The sequence below is a fragment of the Equus przewalskii genome, chromosome 5, assembly GCF_037783145.1.
Source record: "Equus przewalskii isolate Varuska chromosome 5, EquPr2, whole genome shotgun sequence".
In the NCBI taxonomy this organism is placed as follows: domain Eukaryota; kingdom Metazoa; phylum Chordata; class Mammalia; order Perissodactyla; family Equidae; genus Equus; species Equus przewalskii.
Genome location: NC_091835.1, coordinates 11,605,310 through 11,628,131, shown reverse-complemented (window position 1 = coordinate 11,628,131; position 22,822 = coordinate 11,605,310). Strand labels below are relative to the sequence as shown.

The 22,822-nt window shown below is 39.4% G+C and overlaps 1 protein-coding gene across 2 annotated transcripts in view; it reads left to right on the top strand.

Moving 5' to 3' along the window:
* Positions 1-1,102: 1,102 nt before the first annotated feature.
* The window catches only part of FARSB (phenylalanyl-tRNA synthetase subunit beta), a 74,162-nt gene continuing 52,442 nt past the window's right edge, over positions 1,103-22,822 (top strand). The window contains exons 1-10 of one of the 2 annotated variants that reach the window (XM_008514379.2): positions 1,103-1,474; positions 7,995-8,050; positions 10,960-11,114; positions 12,855-12,924; positions 13,519-13,634; positions 16,199-16,349; positions 17,337-17,445; positions 18,600-18,670; positions 20,361-20,422; positions 21,776-21,827. In XM_008514379.2, coding sequence (XP_008512601.1) covers positions 1,417-1,474; positions 7,995-8,050; positions 10,960-11,114; positions 12,855-12,924; positions 13,519-13,634; positions 16,199-16,349; positions 17,337-17,445; positions 18,600-18,670; positions 20,361-20,422; positions 21,776-21,827 — 900 coding nt within the window. In that variant the 5' untranslated portion in view covers positions 1,103-1,416. The remainder of the gene's footprint in view (positions 1,475-7,994; positions 8,051-10,959; positions 11,115-12,854; positions 12,925-13,518; positions 13,635-16,198; positions 16,350-17,336; positions 17,446-18,599; positions 18,671-20,360; positions 20,423-21,775; positions 21,828-22,822) is intronic. The other variant, XM_070619949.1, reaches the window with a different exon arrangement.

Below are 22,822 nucleotides of genomic sequence, written 5' to 3'. Positions count from 1 at the left end.
TAAAGTGGGAGTAACAGTAGCACCTACACTAGTGTATTTATTCCCCATGGCTGCTGTAACAAATTACCACAAACTTGGTGGCTTAAAACAAATTTGTTCTGGGGCTGGCCCCGTGGCCGAGTGGTTAACTTCGCACGCTCCACTGCAGGCGGCCCAGTGGTTCGTCGGTTCCAGTCCTGGGCATGGACATGGCACCACTCATCGAGCCATGCTGAGAAGGCGTCCCACATGCCACAACTAGAAGGACCCACAACTAAGAATATACAACTGTGTACCGGGGGGCTTTGGGGAGAAAAAGGAAAAAATAAAATCTTTAAAAAAAACCAAACAAATTTATTCTCTCCCAGTCCTGGAGGTCAGAAGTCCAAAATCAATTCCACTAGGCCAAAACCAAAGTGTCTGTACACATTATAGGGTTGCTCCAGAGGGCAAGGGGAGAATCTTTCCTTTACTCTTCAGTTTCTGGTAGCTGCTGGCATTCCTTGGTTTGTGGCTGCATCACTCCAGTCTCTACCTCCGTGGTTACATTGCCTCTCATCTGTTTCTCTGTCAAACCTCCCTCTGTCTCCCTCTTATAAGGACACACGTGATTGCACTTAGGGCCCGTCCTGATAATCCAGGATAATGTCTCCATCTTGAAATCCTTAACTTAATCTGCAAAGACTGTTTCCACCCAACGTAACATTTTCAGGTTCCGGGGATTAGGGCCTGATGTCTCTGGGCGCCGATATTCGCCCTGTTACACTCAGGGTTGTTATAAGGAGGAATGCTCCTGCTAACGGTGGCAGACGATTGAGCAGAGCACCTGCCACTAGAGAGCACTGAGTAAACAGTGAAGAGATCTCTAACGATGCCTCCTTTATAGGGCTGCGTAAGGTTCAAACAATGCGCAGGTATAACACTTAGAAGAGTATGAGATTAAAGAACGAAATAGAAACAGGTCTAACAGTTTCTCTCGCTCCCCCTACTTGGATCCGCACATCCTCTCCGGGCCGCCTCAGACCCCGCCCACTTTCATTCTCTTCGCCTCCAGAGAACGAGTCTCCACCTCGAGGCCCCGCCCCCTCTGCGCGCTCCTTTGGCCCCGCCCACCTAATTTGGCTTTCTCCGCTCGTAGTGCGTTTGAGGCGTGAGGGCCTTCGCGGTCTGTTTATTCTACTGCCCATCAAATGCTAGCCCATTCTATCCAATTCTGTCTCCTTTCTCAGCCTGTAGATTATTAACCCAAGCAAGATAGATTTTACTGAGGTTAATAGTGGCAACTTATTTGCCTTCAGATGAAATACGAGGGGAGAAGCTGTTGGAAGCCGACTGGCGATATTTAAGACAGCTCGCACGAGTCGGGCCGGGTCCTACATCCTTCGGTCGCTGAACCCGGGCTGGCTCGCCGCGCAGGCGCAGTGCGTCCGACTCGCCATGCCGACTGTCAGCGTGAAGCGCGATCTGCTCTTCAAAGCCCTCGGCCGGACCTACAGTGAGTGCCGGCCCCAGACCTTGGGCTCTGTGCCTTTTCTCGGAGGCTGGGACCCCTTCCAAAAAGGCATCGTGGCAGCGTTCATGCTGCCTGGCAGGTTTTGGCCTTGGGCGGTCGGGGTCAGGCTAGGGAGGGCTGACGGCCGAGGCGGCCTGGCTGAGCTGATGTAACTAACCTCTCGGAGCCGGTATCGCCGCGGCTGCCCTTGCATCACCTGCGTGTGTCCGGCTCGCCGCGTGATTCTGTCAGCGGTCTCACATCGAGCTCCTACTGCGCCCCTGGTGCCAGGGGAGAGAGAGGAATGAAGCCCCGGGTTGCACGCCGAGTGTAGCTGGCTGAGTGCAATAAGAAGAGCGCTATGGGAAGTCCCCTTGTGAGCGGAGGAGGGGCAGCATCCTATCTTGATTTTATTTTATTAGTGTTTGCCGAGCGCCTGTTATGTGCTAGGCTGTTCTAAGCGCTTTGGGAATACAGCGGTGCACGGGATACAGAAGGCCCACGTTCACGTTCTGAGGAGGGGGGCAGACGATAGTTAACCAGCCCATTACTAAAATGATTTCGGATGATGTTAAATACTCTCAAGGAAGCAAAGATATTGTGCAAGGACAGTATCAGATAGGGCGGTAACATTTGAGCTGAGACCTCAGTGACGAGAAGGAGTCTTTACCCGGCAGGCTTAGTCTTCATGCCACGTTTCATCTCTTCTTCAGTTCTAAAAACACTACTATTAAAAGTAAGGGGGAAATATTAAGTGCAGCTGTCAGTTACCATATAGATGTAGCAGTTGAAACATCTCCCCCGCCCCGTAGTTATCAGTTTGTATAAAGGCTGTAGCAACTAATTGGTGAGAGCTGTTGTTGGCTTTAGAGCTCAAGATGATAACAAAGCTCTAGTTGGTTTAACAGGTACTGCTTTCTTGAATGAGATATTCCTGTGAAAATAAAGTTAGCTTTTAAAAACGTTTCTAAAGGTGCACTTTTGGATACTATGTATTATTGAAGCGTTATTCTCCATCAAGTTCAGCCGTAGGTCCCTGAAAATAGAGGTAATACCCTTGCCCTCTGAACTCTGCTCTCCTTACACTTTTTATTGTATAATATGCTTATTTATATTTCTTATTCATTCTTCTAAACCATATTCTCGCTAACGGTGTACAATAGACCTGAGTTGCACAAGATTGTGTGTGGCAAATATTTGTTCAAGACATGATCAGTTCCCACCCAAGTATCCAATTCTGGCAAAGTAAGAAATAATCTAGGTTTTAAAAAATGTTGAGATTTATAACCTATTTACTGTCATCTGATGTTTGAATATATTCTCTAGCTGCCTTTCTCCCCTTTTTTTCTTACTGAAAGAGATCAGGTAAGCTTGATTTTCCACAAATACCTGTCAGCTACTGACTCTTTGAAATGGCAGTCAGAAAGATCGATGTTACTGAGATGTGCTTCAGACAGGTCAGAAATAATACTCATCGTTAGTTTATATTTCTTCTGTTCTTTCTTGCAACCTTTTGACTGTTCAGTTGGGTTGAGGTCAGAGTTGGAAAAGCATGTTTTGCGAAGGATCTGGTTTCCAAGTAGTGTGAATCCATCTTGTTTCCTACTCTTTTTTTTTTTTTTCCTTTTTTTCCCTTTTTCAGTCTCTCTTTTTTTCTTGTTTTCGGATAATGTCTCTTTGCTGTTTTCTGTCCCCATTCCTTCTTTTTTTCAGTCCTTCCAAGGGTTGCTTTTTGTCCTAAATTCCGTTGTGTCTACCTGTCACTGTCCTCCCCTTCACCATCTCTTTGCTTATCAAGGATATTTCTCAGGCTGCTTTTGTTACTTTGGTCAGTTTGCTCCTCTGGGGCAGTTTTGTCTCCTTGGTCCACCTTCTTTTCACCTTTCCGTTCAGATGTTTTCCTCTTGCCACTCATTTTCTTATGAACTGATTTATTGTCTCTATTCTTCACTTCTGGTCCTGTTCTGCCTTGGCATAATTGCTAGCGGTACTGTCGGAGCCACCTGTGTATGTCATACAAACCCCGAAAAATTAGTAGACCAAGAGGTTCAATAGAGCAGGTAGTCAGGAGAGCTGCAGTTTTTAATAACATCTCAGAAGTGATATACCATCCTTTGCCCTATTCTGAGTCCTACAGACCAATCCTGGCACACTGTGGGAGGGGACTCTGCAGGGTGTGAATACCAGTGACGCGGGCTTGGCGATCTGAGTCGTCGGAAGAAAGATTTCTTGGACTTGCAAGGTCTGATAGTAGTGCTCCTTTTATTCAGAGAACAGCATGGGGACAGGACCCATGGGCAGTGAAGAGCTGCAATGTGTTGAGGGTTAGGGCTAAATTTATAAGGCATGGGTACATGACTTATTTTTACTAGACAAAGGAAAGGTGATGTAAAAAGTCATTAAAATGGTATCAGTGCAGGTGGGGTCTGGTTATTGTGTGGTTGTATAACTTTAGATATGAATTGTGTCATATAGATCGGCACGTAGGCCAGGACGCCTTAAGCTTCTCTCCCTGGGGCAGCCTTGATCCACATCACCAGGAGGCAGGTATAGGAGGCCCTCTTGGAGGCTGACTGCCACAGACTGCCCTCTGGCCTCCAAAGATTCATGTTCCTCCCACATGCAAAATATACTCACCCCCTCCCAGGGCCCCCGGGAGTGTCATCCCATTACAGCGGCAGCTCATAGCCCGGAATCTCATCTAAATGAGGTCCAGGTGTGGATGGGGCCCTCAGGTGTAGTTCCTTAAGTACAGCTGTTGAGTACAGTTACCCTTGGCCTGAGAGACTAAAGAGACAGGTTGTCTGCCCCACATGCACCTAACATACAATGGTGGGACAGGCATAGCGTAACTACTATAGGCATTACGCTTCAAAAGGGGGGAAAATGGGAGACACAAAGGAGTTGTTGGTCCATGACAATTCTGAAATTGAGCTGGCAAATGTTAGATATTCTTGATTAGGTCTGAAGGCCTGCAGTCATTCTCCGTGGCTCTCAGCCCTACCCTCTAGGCTCTTGGTTCCACCCTCTGAGTGGACCCCCCCCTTTTTTTTGGTGAAAGAAAGCAGGTGCTTTACAGCTGATTAGTTCTGTCTACTTCCTGCCAATAGACTTTGGAGGTTCACAGGCTTCGTTTCATTTTATTCTGTCTCCTTTTCAACTCAAGTTGGCAATTTTTCTGCATATGTATTTCTTTTAAGAACTTTGTGGGTCGGGGGCAGGCCCCGTGGCCGAGTGGTTAAGTTCGTGCACTCTGCTGCAGGCGGCCCACTGTTTCATCTGTTTGAATCCTGGGCGGGGACATGGCACTGCTCATTGAGCCGCACTGAGGCGGCGTCCCACATGCCACAACTAGAAGGACCCACAACTAAGAGTATACAACTATGTACCAGGGGGCTTTGGGGAGAAAAAGGAAAAAAATAAAATCTTTAAAAAAACCCAAAAAACTGTGGGTCTTTGGTGAATTTTACTGTTTCCATTTCATTAGGCAAGTCACCACCCACACGTCTCTGAAACAAGCTGCTCTGTACCTTGAGCTTCTGCTACAGTGCCCTTCATTAAGCTCTAGTGTGTGATGGAATGGATTTGTGAGGCACACCCTTAATTTCTTTATAGCTCCTTTTGTCTGAGTGAATAGTACCTTTGATCTTTCTGAGTCTGAAGATTTTACCCTTGATTTCATCTTTGGACCATGTTTTCCTGGTAATGCTCTGGGTTTGCTCTTTGCTCAGAAGTCGTTTCTTAATTTTAGCCTTGTTTTACATCTCGAGAGGCTGAGAATTTTTAAAACCATCAAGTCCTGGCTTCTTTTTGTTTAGCAGCCTTTCCTTTAGTTTCTCTCTTCTCTCATGTGATGAGCGACAAGAAAAAAGCCAGGCAGCACTTTCAGCACTGGTTGGAAATTTTCACTACATCACCCAGTACGTTTTCTACTGTCCACGTCACTGGAGGCAGCAGCATTGCTGAACTTTCTGCGTCTGCGCAGAAAGGATTCTCCTTCCAGTTTCCAATAACGCTACCTCACTTTCCTCCATGTCCTCACCTACACCCTTATCAAAGACTGTGAGGCTTCTTTTAACAGCTTTTTTGAGGCACTTCAGGTTTCTGTTTACAGTTTCCTCAAAGCCCACCTTCCTGATTCCAAAGCCACCTTCATGTGTTAGGTTTTTGTTACGCCAGCACTCCACTTCTAGAGACTAAAGTCTCTTAGTTATCTCTTCCTACGTAACAGATTACCCCAGTTCTTAGGAGTGTAAAACAATGAGCTTTTATTATTTCAGACAGTTTTTGAGAGATGGGAGTGGCTTAGCTGGGTGCTTCTGGCTCTGGGTGTCTCACTGGGTGGCAGTCAAGCTGTCAGCTGGGCCTGCCGTCCTCTTAAGGCTTGGCTGGGCTGGAGAATATGCTCCCAAGCTCACTCATGTGGTTGCTTCACACAGTTCACACGAAGGTCTCAACACCTGGAAGCAGGGATCATTGGAGGCCTCTATTCCCTGCCCTAGGTAATGATACCTCCCCCCGACTTGTTCACCCACACCAGAGACCTAGGAGTCTTCCTAGACTCCTCTTTCCCACTCTCTATTCCCACCTCCCATTTAGTCATTGAACCTTACAGTTTCTGCCTCTCTAACATTTCTCACATTCTTCCTTCTTCCTCATCCTGCTGCTGCTTTAATCAAGTCCCCACTGGGTTTCTCCCATCGTACTGTAACAGTGGACTCCCTGCTCCAGTCCATCCACCACCCTGCCACCATTCTTTAAAATGCAGATCTAGTCATGCCTTTGCCCAGCTGAAAATCCCGTGTAACTCCCCGTTGCCTGCAGGCAGGTGGGAGAGCAAATCCCGTGCATGTCGAGTTGACTTCTTTCTACTTGGTGTGTCTTGTCTCTTCCTGACGGGGACCTTATGCTTCATCCATATTGAGCTTTCCAGATTTGCCGTGCTGTTGTCTCACTCTTCTCAGTCCTGCCTAATGAACTCATCTTTTCTGTGAATCCTTAGCTGATCCTAAGTGGGGTTGGTTACTTCCTTTTGTGCCACCCATGTACCTTGCACCTAACATAACTCTATTTACACCTCTTGTTTCTTTGCTAGAGTAGGAAGTAGTTAAGGTGGGAGTTGCGTTTTATTTATCTTTGTAGCCCTGGCACCTAGTACAGTGCCTGGCATATAGTAGGTGCTCAGTAAATATTTGTTAAATTGAAGTTCAGTGTCAGGATCGGGAATCTTAAGACCAGCTTTTCACTAGAGTATACTGGTAATGATGGTTTGTCTTCAATTTTTGGTAACTAGAAAACCCTGAAAATGCTGTATCAAGCAGCAAACCAAAGTAGAATCTAAATTGAAAATAAGGAAGAGAACCATTAATTGCTGCAGACCTCCTGGGTTTCAGGGCAGTGTGCTGGGCCCATTGTCTGCAGGAGCTCACTGAAATATTTCCAACAATTGCGTGCTAGAAATAAATGGCTATAAAATGCTACTTTATGGGTGAGGCATTTTGATCCACTTTATGGACGAGGCATAGGAACCAGAAAGTTTACATAAGATGCTAAGCTCTCAGAACTAGTAGTGGGGTAGTCAGAATTCAAACTCCAGTTGGCCTCGTCCCAAAGCCAGCTGTCAGGCCACCTCAGAGAATTTTATTTTATTTTATGTTTTATTATTTTTTTAAAACCTAACCATTTTATTATGATAATAAATCAGATTTTATACAGAAATACAGCAAATGCCTAGGCCAGAGTTTTTGCTCTGTGTCCCTGGAAACCATGCTATAATGCAGATTATTGCAGAAACGGGGTCAATATTAAATGCTTTGAAGATTTACATTCTTGTTTCAAAGAAGTTATGGACCAGACTAAGCATATATAATACATGTAAAACCACAACATCTATAATCATATGAATAGCAAAATTATGTTTGAGGTCATAAAATAGACAAATGTACTGTGTATATTGATTATAAAATAGGCACTAATGTATTATAGAACATACTTATATTAAAAATATAACTTTATCATAAGTTTGACTCATTTTCAAAATGCTAGCTGTACTAAACATATAATTAACATTAAATTTGTTTGACTTGTAATTCCAAGGTGCCTTTGAGGTGTGCTTTGAATAGCCTGTTTCTCAAAATCTCTCAATAGCACTGTTCAGGGACAGTGGAACTGTCATTTTTTTACTTGGAGGTATGTCTTGTAGTTAACCTAGGAAGTATTATTCCTCAGGGTTACTCTAAAGTTGGAATTGTTCTTTTCATCACAGCATCTTTGCATATTTAAAGACAGGCTAGGGGCCGGCCCACTGGCATAGTGGTTAAGTTCACACGCTCTGCTTCAGTGGCCCTAGGTTCACAGGTTCCCCTCTCTGAAAGAGGAAGATTGGCAACAGATGTTAGCTCAGGGCCAATCTTCCTCACCAAAAAATAAAATAAAGACAGATTCTGTAAGAAAGTGCAGTTTATATACTATTTTCATTTATGCTGAATGGATTAAAATTAATACTCTCTTCTTTTTTTCCTAGCTGACGAAGAATTTGATGAACTATGTTTTGAATTTGGTCTGGAACTTGATGAAATTGTATGTATTGGATATTTATTTTTCAGATATTCTGTATATAGGCTCCTTTTTCAGAGTTTTACTATATTTTATCTTTGTTACCTTATGGCTATCTGTGTTCCCTTACGGTTGTGGGCCAGGTGATTTCTGTGTTCTCTGTGTTAAGGAACTAAGCTCTGGTTTTAAGAGCATCTTTGCTTTGAGATTAAGAGCGTGCTTTGCTTAAAATCTCGAAAAGGCTTCATGCCTTAGTCTGCATGCAGTCACCTCAGGTTGTCAGGCTGGTGCTGTGGAGATGGATAGACCATCTCAGGTAACCCCAGAATGCCAGTGGGCTGCCTTTTTGCCAGTTAGCCATGGAAAGGGACCTGGGAAGCAGTGGAAACGTTGCTTCACCCAGAGTTGCTGGGTCTCCTTGGCTGCTGGCTGCCCCTCCTTCACTTCCTCCGTCTGTTTAACCAGCATGAATTCGTTCTTCCATTTCTGTGTACATTGGTCTTGTAACAGGATCTCCTATTTTTTGAAGAATTGCTTATAAAAATGATTGATGCATTGTCTTATTGAAGTCTTTTGTATAATTATTAAAATATTTAAAAATAGCTTTACTTACAAAATATATTACTAATGATTGTGCATTAAAGACACTGTACTTATAACTAAAAAGATAATTTATTATTTCTCTGGTAATTAGTGTTATTTTTCCTAAGTCTTTTATCTTCTTGATTTAATCAGCGTTTTATAATGCTATAAGGTTAAAATATCTTCAGGCTGACAAAAAAATGCACATTGTCTTGCCTTGTTTTTCTTGCCACTGCTTTACTAATGTTACAGAAAGATATTTTTTATATTAATGAACATCTGTATACTTGAGAAGTTGGCTGAGATTTCTGTAGTTTATATTGAGTTGCTATTAATAATTTTATTAGTTCTCAAAATTATGTTTGAGGCTGTGTGATACCTAAGAGCATTGGACTGGATATCAGAAAATTTGAGTAATAGTTGGAGCTCCAGCATTTACTAGCTGTGTAACCAGGGATTTCTTTGTCTCTCTGGGCCTCGTATATTAGTCTCTCTGGACTTCCTTTCCATGTGTGAAATAAGGGGTTTGGATTATATGATCCCTATAGATTCCTCTTGGTTCTGAAATTTCTGTGGTCTTTGATTTCCATAAGATTTTTGTTAGGACTGACAACCCCAATCTTTGCATATGGTCTTTCACATGAATTGATATACTGAAAATGAAAGATTTAAGCTGCTGTGTCTTTTTTGCAAAGGAATTGGGCCATTGTTTATTCAGATGCCTTCATTTCTCTGGTTATGTATTATCTCCTGTTTATATGGATTCCTCCTGAAATCTAGCATCTTCTGTAAGGCAGGTCATCTTTCTTCATGAAAAAATACCAATTTTATTGACTCCTTTGATTGAACGCTATTTAAATTTTAATTTTTCCTCCTCCTCCTGCCTCTTCTCATGTCCCTCTCGCACCCCCATCTCTTTTCTCCCCTCCTGCTTCCTCCCCCTCCTCCTCCCCTTTCTGCTCTTCTCCTTCTTTTTTTTTCTTTTTTCATTTTCTGTAATTTTAAAAATATGCCTCCTAAGTTTGAGGTGCCCAGCGTAGGTGTTTCTTGGAGCCCGCACAGCCTTGCACAGTCCCAGCGTTGTATGGACCTCTGTGGTTCCTCAAGTGTGACCTGGGCGCATAGTGCTTAATGACCAAAAGTGAGTTCCTCCGCATGCTGTGCAAGTGTAGACTATAATTCCGTATATGGGCAATACTTTGAACAGCTTATATTGTGGCAGTGGGAGGGCATCATGTAAAACAAGTATCATTACATATTTTGATAGGAATCCACCAGTCATTTTAGCAGGTCGTTGGTGGTGGAAATAGTGGAAGTTCTGATTAAGTGGAGTTTCCACATAATTGAAGGGTAACATTAACAATTGGGATATAACTTTTGAGCATTTTGATTGAAAATTTCTTAAACATATTTACAGTTCCCTGCTGTAATAAACATAAGAAATAGAATATAAGTTCTGGGCAATGGTTATCGTTAAGAAAATCTGTTGTTATTCTCTACTATAATGTAATGATTTGGATATTCTAAGCTTTTTGCCACCTCGTTAAAAATTATTATTCTATTGGTGTTTCTTCTCTCTTCTCCCTCTTGGTAGCCTTCGTTCTTGCTGCTCTGTACCTTTACTGTCACTAGATTGCCTCCTGTTGTCCCTAAATCTCTTCTCATTTACACCATAGCTTCTGATGATCCTTCAAATCTTATTGTTTGTTTTTATATGCTTACTTTCATTCTCAAGCTGCTTCTAGACTTGGGTACCCACAGGATTTAGCTTTTAGAGGTCTTGTCTTATAAGAAGTTTTGTTTTATTTGGTGAATCATCTTTGCTTTAACTCATTGACATTTTGTTGTTGCCTTGTATTCTTGGTGATGTTTTCATTTTCTTTTGGATCTTTTAGGGATGGGCAGACTTTCTGTAAAGGGCCAGGTAGTAAGCTTTGTAGGCTGTGTAGTCTCTGTTGCAACTCAGCTGCTGCAGTTTGTAAGTAGTAATAGATAACATGTAAACGAATGGGCCTGGCTGTGTTCCAATAAAACTTTATTTACAAAAGTAGGTGGCAGGCATGATTTGGCCAATGGGCCCTAGTTTGCCAGTCCTTACTTTAGATGGATTTGTGCTGTTCTGGAATGACTGAGGTTGCTAGATGTCTCAATACAGCAAAAGATGGAGTATTTGTTGGTTGTGATTATAACATTTAATATTTTCATGTTATTTTTGTTACAGACATAATAAACCCGTGTTTTGTTACAGAAAAACATGTATAATGTAGTTACTGCTTTATAGGACTCAGAACAGCTTTTTTAAAAGAATTTATGTTTATTTAGTTTTATTTTATTTTTCGGGCTTGTTTTAGACTTCTGAGAAGGAAATTATAAGTAAGGAACAAGGTGATAAAAAGGCGGAGGGAGCCTCTGATGTTGTTCTTTACAAAATTGACGTCCCTGCCAATAGATATGATCTCCTGTGTCTGGAAGGATTGGTTCGAGGACTTCAAGTCTTCAAAGAAAGGTAAGGGAATATATTCATTAAATATTTTGCTAAGTTGAGTTTTTCTTTGCCTGTCATTATCAGCAGCCCTTTTAGTTTCTAGAAAAATACTTGTTGTACAGGTACACAGCTTAGGTCTGCACAGAGGGACAATGGGCAGGTGACATTCATGTAGATTGTAGCCGTTGGAAAATTGGCCTGAATATTGAGTCATAGCCTTTCGTTTGGGGAGCATATTTTAAAATTGGAGTGGTTAATGATTTTATGGCTTCTTAACAGTTTCCTTAAAAGTTCCTGTAAGTTCCCTCCATAATCCAGTTGGAATAAAAGCTTCACTGGATTTGTTAAAGGTTGGGAGGAAAAGTGGAAGTGGTAAAACTTTATATGCCATTCTCTTAAGAATTCTAAGGAGGCTTGAGAGTGGAGCTTCCTAACTGGAAAACTGAAGATCGTATGATGGCTGTACGATCTTGGGCAAGTTTATTGGCCTCTCTCGTTTCAGCCTCTTAATCTGTAATGAAGAAGAATTTTAAGTCCCTTTCCAACTCTTCATGTAATAATTATAAAAAGTAATGAATGTATTGAAATGAACAAGAGGCACAACAATAACAGCTATCAAAAATAATTATTTTAGGTTTTGATTACTTAGACATTACGTGGTCAGTTGCAAAAGAATAAGAGTCTCTGGCTAGTGGGCTAGACTCTGAAATTGTGATGAGTGATGGGTAGTGGTGAAAGGGAGATGATGAGGTGTTTGGTTAATGTGGTTAAAATTTGGGAGTTGACCCACTTGGTTCCCTGCATGACAATCAGGTGCTTATATTTTAGGGTCAGGGATAATAATCCCTTAGATTGTGTTTCCCAAACCTACCTGATTAGAATTTCTTTTTTTTCTTTTTTTCTTTATTTTATTATTTTTTTAAGATTTTATTTTTTCCTTTTTCTCCCCAAAGCTTCCTGGTACATAGTTGTATATTTTTAGTTGTGGGTCCTTCTAGTTGTGGCATGTGGGATGCTGCCTCAGTGTGGCCTGATGAGTGGTGCCATGTCCGCGCCCAGGTTCCAAACTGGCGAAACCCTCGGCTGCTGAAGCAGAGTGCTCAAACTTGACCACTTGGCCACAGAGCCGGCCCTTAGAATTACTATTTTTAACAGGCGCTTGTATGATTGTTATGATCAGACAGAATTAAGAAAGTGACTTAAAACCTTTGCTAGTCAAAGTGTGGTTCATGGACCAGCAGTGTTTCCATCACCTGGGAGCCAGCCAGTTAGAAATGCAGAATCTTGGCCTTTACCCAAGACCTGTTGAATCAGAATCTGTGGTTTAACAAATTGCCCAGTTGACTGTATTTTTAGTAAACCTTTTTTTTAGAAGCTCAGAATCTAATGGTTGGAATAAAATTTAAAGGTTATCTAATCCAGTCCCTCAGCTGGTGTTTAAGTGCCCCCTATACGGTTGCTTAGTTAATGGTTTTCTAGCTGAGACTCCAGTGATAGGAAGCTCATGACCATGAGGCATCCTCTACCGTTTTTGGACAACTTTGAAGGTTAGAAAGTTTGTTTTGTTTTTTTTAATATTCAGCCAAAATTTGATTTGCTGTAACTTCTACCCATTGTCCTAGTTCTGTTCATTTCGTATACGTTCTATACACAGTATAGGATATATTAATTATTATATATGATGTATAGTTTACATAGGATATGTTAGTTTATCAAATGTTTTGGTTAATAATGAGCAAGTTTGTTTTAATATTATTTTAGGATAAAGGCTCCACTGTATAAACGGGTAATGCCTAATGGAGAAATCCAGAAATTGATCATCACAGAAGAGGTAAAAGGATACATTCTTATTTTCCTTTTTAAAAAAATCTCTTTTGTGTGTATATCTATAAGGTAGGGAGGAAAAAGGAACAAACCTGACCCTTCTGCCAAATGTACTTTTCTTGGATGATTTGCTAAAATGGATGTATATTTAGCCTTTAGCTCTTAAAAATTGTCTATTTGTTTTTACCAAGAAATGAAACAAGGCATCTGTTTTCCATGAACAGTTTTGGAAAATAACATCCAAATGTTTATTTAAAATACATTTGAGTTAAAATAGTTTAAATTATGGTATGGTAATAAAATTTAGTAAGAGTCACTTTTGGAGGGAGGTTCTTTTGGTAAAAATACCAACTGTGAGCAAACTACTTGAAGATTAATTTTTTCTCAGTTATTTAGTAAATTTTCAGAAATCTTACTGAAATGTAAATTCCATGAGGACGATGACTTTTTCTTGTCACCACTATATTTTATTACTTGTTGATTGAATGAATGAATGAAAATATGTGACTGTGTCAAGAGTGCAGCTAATTTTCTATTACAAGATGTTATTACATGGAAAAGCCTTAGTATTTGCCATCTCTAATGGTATAATGAATTTCAGACAGCTAAAATACGCCCTTATGCTGTGGCAGCAGTTCTCCGAAATATAAAGTTTACTAAAGATCGCTACGACAGCTTCATTGAACTTCAGGAGAAGTTACATCAGAACATTTGCAGGTTTGTGCTTGCAGCGTCTTTCCTCCTTGCCTTCCCTTCTCCCTTGCCCTCTCCTCCTCTCCTTTCTCTCTCCACTTCTACCTTGCCTCCCTCTTTCCTTTCTCCTTCCTCTGCAGATGTTTTTCAAAGGATTTCTAAATTAATAATATGTGAGAGTAATAGGAGTTTAAATTTGCTTTATCAGGTAGCTGTTTGTTACTGCTTGTAAATGGTGTACGCATGGAGAAATGGGAGATATGTTTTGAATACTGTATAGTGAAGAAATATCTAGTCCCAATGATTTTGTTAGTTGTTTTCTGGTTCAAAGCATTAGTAGTAGATTGTACTACCAAATATCAAACCATGGTAATTTGAAGTATGACCTATCATTTAAAAAACGGAATAAAAAAATTTGGCTTGATCTCACTTTTTGAGTGAGTATAATTACAAATTGACAGATGAAACTTGAGACTTTTAAGTGACCGATTTTCTTATTTTATCTTTGATATTACTACACATCGTTTCCCCCACAGCTCCCTTTAGTGCAGTGATCTTCAAACCTGTATAGTTCCTAAGGAAGGTAACAGTGGGAGTCCTTGAACTAATTTCAGTATTTCACAACTCCTAATGGAATTATGTTTTACTGATGATAAGAAACATCAGGCTTTAGCTAGCATATTAAGTTTTTTGTGTTGGTCCTGAAATTTACCAACATAAGTTATCTCATGCTGTTCGAAAGGTATGATTAATGGTTATATATGTTGTGAATAAAAATAGAAAAAAATTTTATTTTTTAGTAATCAGTTTGGTAAACTGTGGAGACTAGAAGACGCTTGTATGTAAGGGGTGGGCTAGGGACAGGGTTGAAGGAGGACCCTGGATGTTTTTTTCTGGGGTGAAAAATGTTTAAAAATAGTAGTTAAGCTCATGAGGTCTCTTTTTCCTTAAAAGTCTTTGCTCATGTGGTAAAAGAAACTTTTTTTTCAGATTCCAAATAACAGTTATTCCCAATTCTTTTTTTTGTTTTCTTTTGGTGAGAAAGATTTGCCCTGAGCTAACGTCTGTGCCAGTTTTCCTCTACTTTATATGTGGGTTGCCACCACAGCAGGGCTGGCAAGTGGTGTAAGTCCGTGCCCAGGATCTGAACCTATGAGTTGGACTTATCAGTCTTCCTATATGACTTTTATGTTTTGTGTCTTACTTAAGAAGGGGTATCCTAATCCAGTTTTTCAGCGTTGCTTTCCCATATTTTCTTTGAATATCTTTCTTTTTATGGTTTCGTGTGTGTGTGTGTATGTTTGTCTTTTGTTTTTCAAAATGTGTAACTCTTTGATTCATTTGGAATTGACTTTTTTGTGATTGGTTTGAAGTTGAGATTTAGTGACATTATGAAGTACTATTTTATTTTAGGATTAAGGGACCCGTAGTAATATCTAAGAAAACATAGACTTTCTTACCTATGGATTTGTCAGTTGTTAATTTATCTGAACTTACTGAACCATGTATATTTCAATCATGGTAGTTCTGGGGTTATTATCCTCCATAAGCCCATAAGCCTATAACTCATTCAGTAAAGTAGCACTTCCTTTTTGCTTGTCAACAGTTCAGTTCAACCGTATGTATTAAGTATGTTAATAAGCATAGTACTTTTGCAGTCTTGGAAGTTGACCGAGATTTGCTTCTTACAAATTTTAAAAACTGTTTCATGGCTCATGTAATATGGACTTTAATAAAATCCTTGATTACTTGATGCATTTTATCTCCTTGGTATTTATATGTGGTTATGCATAAATACTCAAATATATATGCACACACATCTAAACCTAATTTTAAGAAATCTTAAGAACACCATAAATTCTGACCAAGTTTCTCTTTTTGAGTTGTCTGTTAGAAAGCTTAGTGCCAAATTTGTGACCCTCCATGGTAAGGCGGTAGGCCTTCAGATTCTCATTTACTCTTAACATCATTCCTGGCTCTGTTTTAGGTCCCGACTTCGATTTCTTTCCCTCCTAGTTTGTAACTTGCTATAAGTTCCAAAATTACTTTTAAGTCCTTTGCAGATAAACTATAGAACAAAAGAAACTTTGAACTTTCCTTATACATTAAACGTTAAATGTAATTCACAGTTCTTAAAAGTAATTTTTTTCCATTATTAAAGTAATACAGCTATGTGACAAATTTAGGAAGATAGAGAAAAGCCAAAAATCACAGCAGTTTGGTAGTTTATTCTAATTTAATAAAACAGTTATGTTTATTTATGGACGCTAAGAAGAAATAGGTTAAAAGAAGGTAAAGGGAACGTTGACTTTGAAAATGTCCTAGTACTTGGGAAAGCACAGTGGAAGGGATTTACTTCAGCTACTGAAGTAAATGTGTTTTAAGTAGCTTTATAATTTTTCATTACTTTTAATGGTTGTGAGAATTTCTTATACTTCTCTAAAGTTGCCGTATAGCAACAGGCTATTTTAGGAAAGAGTTTAAAAATTTTTAAAACGTATTGTCTACATTCTTTTGAATTTCTGCTTTGGAATATGCAAATCTCTTTTTCCGTCTCTCTCCCTCTTTTCCTCTCTCTCAACATTTAGGAAAAGGGCTTTGGTTGCAATTGGTGCCCATGATTTGGACAGTTTGTCCGGCCCCTTTACTTTTACTGCGAAGCGACCTTCAGATATCAAATTCAAGCCTCTGAGTAAGACCAAGGAGTATACAGCCTGTGAGCTGATGAACATATACAAGGCAAGTGTTCTTTTAGGTTATGCAGTGGCTCTGCATAAATCATGGCATTCCTTCAAAGTCAAGTCTTAGAATTAGGGAAATGTAATGAGTTCTTTTGAAAAAAATAGCAGTCAGTGTCTGGGCTCCAACCAGGAGCTACTGATTCATTTGATCTAGAGTGCGGCCTGGGTGGAGTTTTGTTTTGTTTATTACTTTTTTAACCTCTTGGATGGTTTTAATGTATAGCTAGCATGGCGAACCACTGAAGTAGACCATGTCAAATTGTAATATTCTTATTTGGGCGTAATTAAAACTCATTCAAGTATAAGGAACAGTAAGACTTAGCTAGTTTTTTGGTGGGAAACTGTATTACAAAGTGTCTACCTCCCACTATTAGCAGTTTAGATTTCATCAGTGAAAATGAATTCACTAGTCACTTTAAATTGCACTTAACAAATAGAAGTATTATCATTCAGAAAAAGCAGCTCTTATCCTTGGCTTGATTTACCAGTGATTTTTTTCCTATTTATATAAATAGTTTTGTGATGGTTTTTGTTTTGTTTGTGATTATTCAGGGTTACCAGTGCAAATCTATTTTCATTCTTGAAAAATGACTCCCAGTAGGAGATGAGGCTGTATAAGGATGTTGAGATATTAATTTTTTTTTTTTTTTTTCTGAGCTAACATCCATGCCAACCTTCCTCTATTTTTAGTATGTGGGCCACCAGCACAGCATGGCCCATAACAGAGTGGTGTACGTCCGCGCCCAGGAACCAAATCTGGGCCTTGAAGCAGAGCATGCTGAACTCAACCACTAGACCACTGGGGCTGGCCTGAGATAGTAATTTATATTAGAAAATCTTACAGATTTAGAACTTTGTGTAAAACTGCAAAGGGCCGTTTTATTGTTTTTCTGACTCTTCTCATATTATATACTAGGTAGATATATAAACCAATTACCATGATAGAAATAAAAAACTAATTTTATTTGACTTAATTGTTTTTCAGACTGACAACCACCTTAAACATTATTTACATATCATTGAAAATAAACCCTTGTACCCAGTTATCTACGATAGCAATGGTGTCGTCCTTTCAATGCCTCCCATCATCAATGGTGAGTTATTTCTTAAGCATCTAGATTTTTGCTGTTTTCTCCTATTCTTTGGCGTTTCTGTAGAATTCTCAATAGACTTGACTGAATCAAATCAAATAACTCTTCATCTGAGAATCTCAGGTCTTTTTTAGATTTTATGCTAATAGTTCTTTTCAATTCATGTATTCAATTTTATTGATTTTTTATAACATATAAATATTTATAAGTTCATAAATATTTCCTAGTACCAGTCTCTGGATTCTGTTATATTCCTCCAAAAGGTATTGATATTTTGGTTTTAGCAGGTAATTCACTTGATTAAACTTAGTCAAATTCTGTCTTGCCTGGTGTTTTATAGTTAAATTAAAACTTTTAAGCGGAATTTTACTGTTAACTCCTTTCTGAAGGCTTTTTTGATGATTCAACTTGAAAGTATTTACAAAATTTAATGACGTCAAAGCCACAGATAGTTTGCCTTTCTCGAGGCAAGAAGGGGGTTTAGTTGATTCACAATGGGAAGGAGAGTCTTTTCCTCCTGGAGATCTTGGACTCCAGTAGAGTTATGTGCCACATAATGACATTGTGTTTAATGATGGACCACATATACCATGATGCTCTCATAAGATCAGTACCATGTAGCCTAGGTGTGTAGTAGGCTATACTATGTAGGTTTGTGTAAGTACGCTCTATGATGTTTGCACAACAACAAAATTGCCTAACAATGCATTCCTCAGTGCATCCCTATCGTTAAGCGATGCATGACTGTAGTTACAGTGGGTAAGAACCTGGACTTCAGAGTTAGCCAGACCCAGACCTGAATCTTAGCCTTGCTGCTTAATAGCTCCTGATCATGGTCAGTGAGCTTAATCTCTGAATCTTTGTTGTCTTGCCTGCCACTCCATCACAGGGTTGTGGTGGAGATGAGCTGAGACAACCTCTCTTAAGTGCTTGACATAGCACCTGACACAGTGAATGCACTCAGTAAAGACTTGTTATTTTATCTTTATTCCCCTGCTTGCAATGGGGGCTTAAAATAAAAGTCATCTATATCCTTACCTCTGAGGTGTCAGTTTATATTGGATTCTAAATTAAAATGTAGTGTGTTTTGTTGAGCTTTTTAGTGCACCTCTATTTCTGAAACTGATTATTTTGTTGTTATTGTGTGTTCGTTGCAGGAAATCATTCCAAAATAACACTAAATACTAGAAATGTATTTATTGAATGCACGGGAACTGACTTTACTAAGGTAAATAGAACTTTTGTTCTCTTTTTGTACTATCACACAGGATAGATTTTACTTCTGAGCCAAGACTAAATAAATAAACTTTAAAATATGTTTATTTCGTAGGTGGGAACAAATTTTAGAAATTTATAAAGATATAGCTATTTTGGGGCCAGTCCCATGGCTGAGTGGTTCAAGTTCCGCATGCTCTGCTTCGGTGGCTGGGTCTGGATCCCTGGCGTGGACCTAGTCCACTCGTCAGCCATGCTGTGGAGGCATCCCACATACAAAATAGAGGAAGACTGGCACAGATCTTAGCTCAGGGCTAATCTTCCTCACCAAAGAAAGATAGATATTCTGTACTTTGGTTATGGTGCTTTCATTCAATTGACAAACGTTTAATGAGCACTTGCTGCCTTTCTAGTGCCATGAATTTAATAATGAGTTACTTTTTCTTGACTTCAGGGAACTTGTAGTCTAATGGGAGAATTAGCCATATGCATAACTTTAAAACAGGATGGGATAAGTATTGTAATGAGGTCTGTATAAATTGTTTATCTTAGTTGGCTTAATTTAAATGCTGTGTAAAGTACCTTTGTGTACTTGGTAAAAATTTTTTTAAGATGAACTGGCTATAGAGGAGTTTTATTTAGCAAATTGATAAAGGGTTTATGCACACAATGATATCTAGAATATGTAGAATGGTAGTTTGCGCACGTTTAGTCACTGTATATATTAGATCGGATTGCCATGAAAGCTTTTCTCTATGGCATGCAATTTCTTCACGCCTGTTGAGTAAGGCGTAGAGTGAGGTGGCAGTTAAGCAAATTAAAAAAGGTAAACTTGAATGGAGGAGGAGGCTAGAGTATAGAAGCAGGGCAGATAACTGGCGTTCACTGCATCTTACAGGATTGGAGACCGTTGTAAGGCATTTCATTTACAACTTTTATGTACTGTATTTGCCTTCAGAAACAGTGTCAGAGTAAAATAATATAGCTTTTACTATTTAAAACATTTTTTTAAATTTGTACGTTAACAGACCTTGAATATCTTTCCTGAAGCTTATATACAAAGAGTGAAGTATATATAAAAGCAAAGCATATATACAAATAACTTACTGTATTTTTTCCTAAGCATATTTTTTTTTAATTAAAATAATTTGACAAATCTTTGTGGGTCTCCCTATGTGCCAGACATTACTCTTTGCGTTATGTATACTGTATACTATATACACACACACACATATTTAATCCTCATAGTAACCAAATGAGGTAGGAACTTTTCATTGTTTCCATCTGACAGGTGAGGAAACTAAGGTAGAAAGACGGTCAGTAACTGCCCAGAGTCAGACAGCTGGCGAGTGGTTGAGCCAGGAGGCGGGCGTCTGGCTGCTGAGACTTAGGAGATTGACCAGTTTACTCCTGTAGTCAGCTGCTTGTCTCTCTCGAAACCTGGTGAACCCACGGGAGGGATCAGGGAAGTAAATGATTCGTCTCAGTCCTGGTTGTAACTCTCAGAGAACCGCGTCAATGCAGAACACCTGAAGATAAGGACAGGCCTACTTTAGTCATAAGTTTTTATTCCACTTCCTTTTTTAGAATGTATTTTTATATGTTTGGGGACTAAATTATATTAAATATTAATTCATTTCCATTTGAGTGAAGAGAGAATATATTTATAGTTTACCATAATATTTGGTTTTCTTCCTTTGCAGGCAAAAATAGTTCTTGATATTATTGTCACCATGTTCAGTGAATATTGTGAGAATCAATTTACGTAAGTTGATTGGGCACCTTTGTTGATGGCCTGTTTTTCTCAAGGCAGAGCACTATGGCGTTGTGCTAAACATAAAGATGAAAAATGTGGTTCCTGTAACTCGAATATATCTTTTTGGGGAGCTAAGACATATGCGTAAATAATGTATAAAATAAAAAGTGATACCTAGTTTAAAAAGTTTTGGTGATGTTCTGGCTGTTTGTAAGGGCAAATTACTGCTGACTGAGGCAATCTAGGCAGGCCTCATGGAGGGAATGAAATTTAAGCTGTGTTTAAGAATCATTGGATTTGAAAACATGGAGGGACAGTAAAAGGAACAGCTAAACAGCTCAACAAAGGTAGAGAAGCGTATGTAAGAGTAAAGCATATAGCCCATATATATCAAAGAACTACTGTATTTTTTCCAAAGCTTTTTTTTTTCCTGAGGAAGATTTGGCGTGATCTAACATCTGTGCCAGTCTTCCTCTATTTTGTAAAGGCTGCTGCAGCATGGCAGCTAACAAGTGCTGTAGGTCCACACCTGGGAACTGAATGTGGGCTGCTGAAGTAGAGTGCACTCAACTTAAACACTAGGCCATGGGGCCGGCCCCCAAAGCTTACTTTTTAATTAAAAAAAATTACTTAAACCATATGACCTTTAGTGTGTAGTACCAGCATTATTGTTTATTTTAGAGTATTAATTATAATTCAAAATAAATGTATAACTGTAGAAAGCATGACTGAAATTGTATGGATAGTATGAGTCTTTTTTTTTTTTTCTTTTTAATTTTTTTCCTTTTTCTCCTCAAAGTCCCCCAGTACATAGTTGTATATTCTTTGTTGTGGGTCTTTCTAGTTGTGGCATGTGGGACGCCGCCTCAGTGTGGTTTGATGAGCAGTGCCACGTCCGCACCCAGGATTCGAACCAAGGAAACACTGGGCCGCCTGCATTGGAGCATGAATTTAACCACTTGGCCACGGGGCCAGCCCCCTTTTTTTTTTTAATTGATTTGCATTTATTGGTTGTGACAATCAGCTTTCATTGTGTAACACACCACCCTGGTAAAGCCTGGAATGCATGTATCAATATTGGCAAGGAGTCCACAGCGGATGCATGCTTTCTAGTACTGAGAAGTAAGCTCATCAAGTGGGCGCTGCCTGAGGAGATGAGGGGCCGTAGGAAATGGAATAATGGAGTAGTGTTCTGTAGAGGAGGGTTAGTCCAAGCAGCCGTGTTGGAATGGGAATAGATTGAATGTGTTGAGGCTACAGTTGTAGACCAAGAGAAATATTTGTTAACCTCACACATTTCTGAAATTTATGGCCTTTTTTTTTTCTTAAGTATTTATTGCTGGCTTTTTTTTTTTTTTCCAGGGTTGAAGCAGCTGAGGTAGTTTTTCCTAATGGGAAATCATATACCTTTCCAGTAAGTATTTAAGAAGTGACTTTAAGATGATGATGACGACAGTAATGATGATGGCTATAGAGTGCTTGTCGTCTCACCATCCATCCATCCAGCTATGCACATGCCAGGCACTATACTCTGTGCATTACATGGATTTAATCCTTACACTGACACTGTGAGTGTGGTTGCTGTTATCATCAGAGGAAGACACGGAGACCTTGAGATGTTGAATAAATTACCTGTTACTATTAAGTGGTGGCACTGGAATTTAAGCCCAGACAGTCCGACTTCAGCTCCCAACACACTACATTATACCACAGCATTATATGGCCATAATTCCTGTGATTTATTCTTAGTAACTAGTTAGCTGGGTAATTTATAGTCTTACCCCTTTTAAGATTACTCAGCCCTCCAGACCTAATTAGTCTGTTCACATTTGAATTAACAGTTGCTAAAGGTCATCACTGTAACTAATAAATAACTCCAAATGTATTAACAGGACTAATTTAGTAATAAGCACAATGATCATGAAGACATAGGATCTTGGCAAAAATCTAAACCAGCATTATTTTTAATTGACTGGGCTTTTTCCCCCCACATGGCTTTTATAGCTATAAAGATGGCCCTTTGAACACATGACAGTATCCCCAGTCATTTAGCTGTGGTTCTGATTCAGATCTTTGTTGAGCTCTTTTTCTTTGGATTTTTCACAATTTCTTTGTCGTTTATGAAGTGAATCAGAGCCTGGAATAGTTTCTATTTAAATAGCTTTTAAAGTAGTTAAAACCTGCCAGGATCAAAACCTTCCCCTCCTTAAAAACATTAGCATTTAGGATCATATTTTATTCCAGAGTATTACTTATAATTCAAAATAAATGTATAACTATATAAAGCATGGCTGAAATTATGGGCACTGTCAGTTTTTTTTAATTGATTTTAGTGGCTATTATCAGTTAGCATTTGTTATGTAACAAACTGCTCCAAGACTTAGTGACTTAAAACAACCATTTGTTTGT